The 6,206-nt window shown below is 29.0% G+C and overlaps 1 protein-coding gene across 1 annotated transcript in view; it reads left to right on the top strand.

The window, feature by feature from the left end:
• Positions 1–517: 517 nt before the first annotated feature.
• LOC105617355 (ubiquitin carboxyl-terminal hydrolase 46) overlaps positions 518–6,206 on the top strand; it is an 18,863-nt gene continuing 13,174 nt past the window's right edge. Inside the window, exon 1 of the mRNA XM_012198916.1 lies at positions 518–604. Coding sequence (XP_012054306.1) covers positions 518–604 — 87 coding nt within the window. The remainder of the gene's footprint in view (positions 605–6,206) is intronic.

Raw genomic sequence — 6,206 nt, forward strand, 5'->3', positions numbered from 1 at the left:
ATTATATTAATATCATCAATATCAATAATTACAAACAATATATAATTCTCAATAAAAAAAGATTTATCCTTTAATCAAAATTTTAGATTTTGTAGACAAAGTATCTACTCTTTTTTATCATTTTATTCTACTTTTTTATAAACTGATAATCATTATTTAAAGTTACAAAAAATCTGGATATTATACGAAAAATTTTTCCAACAATATTAATAATCTTCTTCAATAAAATACTAAACTTTTTAATTTGCATTTTGATATTTGCTAATGGAATTGAACAACAAAATGTTTGGGCAAGATAGTCACGAGTATCAAAATTACTTTATATTTCCGTCTTATCCTTTCACGTAATTTCACTTTCCCGCTCTTTTGTAACATTTGTATAATCATTAATGGATCACCCTATATTATGCAAAGCCGTAGAGAATCATGATCAAAACAATCTTCTATTTTATCCATTTTCCTTGTCATTGCTTACGCGCCAGTGAAAGCCATCGACGATAACCTACTCCGATCCACGATGGCTGCAACAGTTGCAGCTAGCAGCAGCCAACTTCGCGAAAGGAGGAATCCCAATTATGCCCGAGCATGCACTCTGTTGTATACAGTACACTGCGAGATACTTGCAAAATAACGCGCATACTGGTTTACTTTGTAAGCGGAAGCGTGCGGTCGCAGTATGGGAAGAGGAAGGGAAATAGTGATGGACTTCAAGACATCGAATACATGACGATTGTTCGAATATATATAACAAATTTTCAAAATTTCGAATTATTTTAAATCGAAAGATTTCTGATAACGTTGAAAGTGTTTTAAATATTATATTTCAAAAATATATTCATTTCTTTTACTTGATATTATTACTTTAATTTTTATTTTAGAGTTTAGACAGATAGTTATAAATAATAATTTCAAAGCAATGTAAAAGTTTTAGATAAACACAGGGAGGAACACATTCTAGGAAATATTTCCTAGATGTTCAAAAGTTTCATTCAAACCTTTCAAATTATTTAAAAAATTACTTAAAATTTTAACAAATTTTTGATGTTGTGTAATATTTAAAAAAAAATTCAAATTTTTTTACAATTAAATTATTTGAAAATTTTCAAAAAAAAATTCAAATTCTTATCATTGAATGAAGGTTGTAAAGAAAAGTCGGATGAACGGAAAGACATAAAGAAAAGGAGGAAGAGCGAGAAAAAGATAAGAAGAAAAGAGAAAGAGAGATAGGTGTAAAAGAAGATACAGAATGAATAGAAGGAAAAATAGTTAAAGAAGAAGAAGAAAAGGATAGACATAGATAATTCTTCGCACAGCTGTTTCCAGTTTCACCTTTCTCCTTCTTCCTCTCAAAACTTCTCCATTTCTCTTTTTTTTTGTTCGACCTCTTTCTTCCACTCTGACTTCCATCTTTCTTTAACTTCTTTTTTTAATTTCTCACTTCCTCTCTCTCTCTCTCTCTCGTTCTTCTCTCTTATCCCCTCTCTCTTTTCCTTTCTGCCTCCTCTTTCTCTCTTATCTTTCTCTTTTATCCTTCTCTCTTCACTGCTATTCACGTTTCATTTTATCTCTCACTTCCTCCTTCTGTACGACCAATTCTTCGCATTATACCAGGTTGTGGCGTGGAATGCGGGCGTCCTTCGTCCGCTTCAAGCCAACGTCCAACCGATGAGCCCCGCTAGCATTATCCTTCGTCGATCCTTCGCACGCGCTCCTTAGGGCTCGGTAAAATTAACCGGGAATACTCGCTTGAAAGAAATACGCTTGAGAGAAATATCTCGCACTCTCTTCTCTTCGTCTTACTTTAGTAAATCTCGCGTTGCGCTTGACATGCTCTTTCGAATATACTGTTGATGAAATTATTGCGAGTTATTCGAGTATAACATTAGGAATAAAAATGAAAGTAAATGTCAAATTTCAATGCTTTCATTTCATTAGAAATGCATTATCATTGTATTTAATTGTCAGTTATTTAAATAAAATCATACGTTAGAGAAAATTATCTTTTATATAATATTTTTGAAAGTTTATAGTTTGAATGGGTTTTTTCTCGTTTATTAATTGCATCCACATTACGATTAATAAATAATAAATAATTTGTAAATTGCTTATTGTTAATATGTTTTTTTAATAATTCCAAAGATAAAACGAGAAAAACATTGCTAATCGATTTTTATTATCGCTGCGTAATAATTTTTTATAAAAGCTCTCATAATGTCTCACTTAAAATCAAAAGGATCTTGCGAAGATCATTATGACGGTCAAGGTCAATAAGATCGATGTCAAATTCAAGGTCACTTAAAAAATTTTTTTTAATATTTGAAAAACAGATGTTCGTTCTAAATACTCGATATTTCGTTCTAAATATTCTAATTTTATCTCATTAGCCTTTTCTTCTAATATATCTTTTTAATCAAAGGATTCAAATTGAAATTGTTCGTAAAATCAATCTTCAGATTTAATAAAAAAGCGGGAAGTTCATTTTTGGAACATTTTGTGTTTATTTTAATTTATTTGTTAGTAAATAACCATCTTTTATACATTCCCATCATTTGTAAATTTGAACATCATAAAATTCATCATCATTGAACATTTTAAAATTATGCGGGCTGTAATGTCCATTTCTCTTATCACGATTTTTTTGTTTACAATGATTACGTCAAATGCGTTTACGTATTACGTGGATAGCATTTTCTGTTCTTACTAATCACAACGTATAATATTTTCAATTTATTAAAAGTTAAATGACAAGCATTCTTTTTTATTTAAAAAAATATGATTATAACAATACGATTTTCATAAATATCTCATTCCATATAAATACAAAAAATACAAATACAAATTATACATAACCAAATATTGTTTTATTACATCGTCATGCTTAATTAACAATTATACAAATATTCATATGATCGAGTCTTACCAGTTGTATGCTGCTTAGAAATTTATTAATAGAATTTATATGACAAAATTATGTAATTAAGAATTATCATTTATATATCACTGTTCTAATTCAACATCAAGATATCTTTTCAAAATTGAAAATAATATGAATTTATCATTCTTAAATTTTATCTTTAATAAAAATATGATAAGAAGGAATTAAAAAAAGTTATTACTATTATCTTATTTTATTTGATATTAATGCTTACTAATATATTGTACTATTTCCTTTTAGTATACCAAAATATACCAATATATTTCACAATCACGATATTTAACGACATTTAATGTCATATTATAATAGATTATATCGTTCGAATATGTACTGCTGATTTTCGGGTAGACGACCGGTAACTATACGATACATTATCTCACAGTTAGTGGCGGATGACACAATAGAGTGCATTGACACTCCATTCGCATTATTCCGATAGCGTCCCACCTCATGCTTAGCACAGATACACATGCTCGCTTGGATGCGCATAGAGAATCCGCGAAGGTAGTGGTACTTTCACCAGGTAGCCGGATTCCATGATGCACACGGATAGCCAAGAGCAGCCCACTTTTAAGACTGCATAGCACTTGAGACCATATTGCACGCCATGGTCATGTCAAAATTAAAATATTATCTCTAATAATGTACAATTTATTTATAATGTACAAATGTTTTATATACGACGATGTATTCTTACTTAAAATTATGTATTACAACGGAATTTATTTAGTTTTATTATTTATAAGAAAACATTAGCAAAATAAATTACATTCTACAATTAAAGAATCTTTATTGCTTCACAATCGAGAAACACGAAATTTTTTCTTTATGTAAGACAATTTGCAAATTCGGCAAAATCATTTTCAGTAAATAAAATTAATATTCTTAACAGACCTTTTTGTTGTCCATGTAATAACTGATAAAATTCACAATGACAGCACAAAATGCTATGCACAAAGTGCTATGCCAGCAAATTTTTTTTCTTCGTGTATATATACCTCTTGATACAAAAGAACCTTTGATCAATAGAATTTTAAAAAATGCTAATGAAGAATAATATCGAAAATCTTTTCATAAATAAATATATAGTCGGAGTGTTAGCACTCGGTAATAAATCATTTTTTTACAATAATGAATAATTATTTTTTTTTACTGTACGATATTGTATGCTTTTGTTAAACGAATGTTTGTATGTGTTAATGGATATCTTTGAATATTTAATAAAATAAAAAAGATGATTTAATTATGTCACTTAATTATCAATAATTTTCCTAAAAAACTAGCATTGGCTACACAGAAAGAACAATTTTATCGAAATATCTAAAAATTTAGATCTGAAAATCATTTGGAATTAAAATAATTCTATAAAATTCAAGCATAATCAATTAATGAGCAATGGTACAAAAAATTTTGATATTCTGATAATCACGTTGAGTGTACTACGTAATAATTTTGATAGTTTAACAAAATTATTTTCAGACCTACTATCTAGCTAAATTTTTAAATATTGCAACTAACCCATTCTTTTCATGTACATTGTTTATCTTTTAACATATATGAAAGGATATCGCGAATTTATTTCATCATTTTTTGTAAAATCTAATAATGACTACATGAAGATTATACAAATTAATTTAATTGAATATTATAAAATGATAATAATCGAATAAGTTTTTACCAAGAAAATATACAAGAAGAAATTCAAGAGAGATTCATGTATAATAATTTAATTAATCAACTCACAAATCAAAAAAATTACTGATATGAATAAAAATATTCTCACGCCGAGAAAACTTGCTATGGTTGCCACAACTAAAAGTTGCTCATACATTTTTTTGGTTACAAGAACTATACAGTACGATTGTAATAACCATAAGATCGACATAGCTTAATAATTATGGCTGTTAAGATAATCTATCTTACGGTTATCACAAATGTATTGATGGATAAAAAACATAGGCCCACAAAAAAAAGTACTCTGTGCTGGGATGGAGCCCCAGCTATTCTTATGTATTTTGAATCGCTGAATACGAATCTGATAAAATAGGACCATCCAAGGTAAATTTTCAATCTAGAACAAAAAAATGATCATTTTTTCCCATTTTTGATCCATTTTTTCGCTCTAAATTGAAATTTTATTCTGGATGGTTCTATTTTGATATCAGATTCGTATTCAACGATTCAAAATATATAAGACTAGGTGGGTCTCCATTTCAGCACAAGGTTTTTTTATGGATCTATTATCATTATTTCTAATTCGTGGCCACCATTTAGCATTTTTTTTGCGGTGGAATACTAGACATTTCTTGACATAGACCCGTATTCAGAAGGCCGTTGCAATGATGAACGATGTTAACATGCTAACGTGCTATAGTTTGCGTTACGTATACTATAGAATTTCAGAGATAAAAGCACGCTTTTATTGACAAAAGCGTGTTCTGAATATGGGCCATAATGTTTCATATCTTTCACATCGGCAGAACTGGCGGCATTATTCCGATTAAATCGCAGACAGATTTAATGTATTCATGTTTTCGCGGCGACAAATATTTTCACTGCAAGGTATAAGTATTGATCGGTATGCCACGTCGGTTTTGCAAAGCGAAAAAAATCTCAGATATTATTTGCCGGGTCATAACGGCCTCCAACTCAACCTCGAAAGATATTTTGCACTGGTTATTTACACAGAACAAACACATGACTGCACAAGTCGGACTTAAGGTGTGTGGACATGCAAAAGCGATTTGAGCTAACATATAACATAGGGGTTAATAACTTATAATATCGGTAGAACGTTAGGTCACGTAGTCCAAAACATTCAGTCCGTCATATTATAATACAAGGTCTTTTCTCTTCCTTACCTTGTACCGGAAACGCGAACTGAGTTACGGACATGCTAAGTATATATCCCGCATTATTTCTTCAAGTTTAATTATTTCGATGCCACGCCCAAATCAAATTTTTTATTTTCTTTTTTTTAATTATTTTGATACATTACTTTTTTTAATAATATATTACATATTATATTACCCCTAATGTCGATTAGAAGAAATAAATTTATCCTTTTAAAAAATATGATAGACGATAGAGAAATATTTCCTTCAATCGTTAAGTATGATTTATTTACTTCTGTAAGAAATGAATAAGATTTCGTTTATATATATATATATATATATATATATATATATATATATATTATATATGAAGAAGTATAGTGTATTCTTCTTTTCTTTTTCTTATACTATAAGAAATAATTAAACTACTATTTCTT

The sequence above is a fragment of the Atta cephalotes genome, assembly GCF_000143395.1.
Source record: "Atta cephalotes unplaced genomic scaffold scaffold00012, whole genome shotgun sequence".
Taxonomy (NCBI): domain Eukaryota; kingdom Metazoa; phylum Arthropoda; class Insecta; order Hymenoptera; family Formicidae; genus Atta; species Atta cephalotes.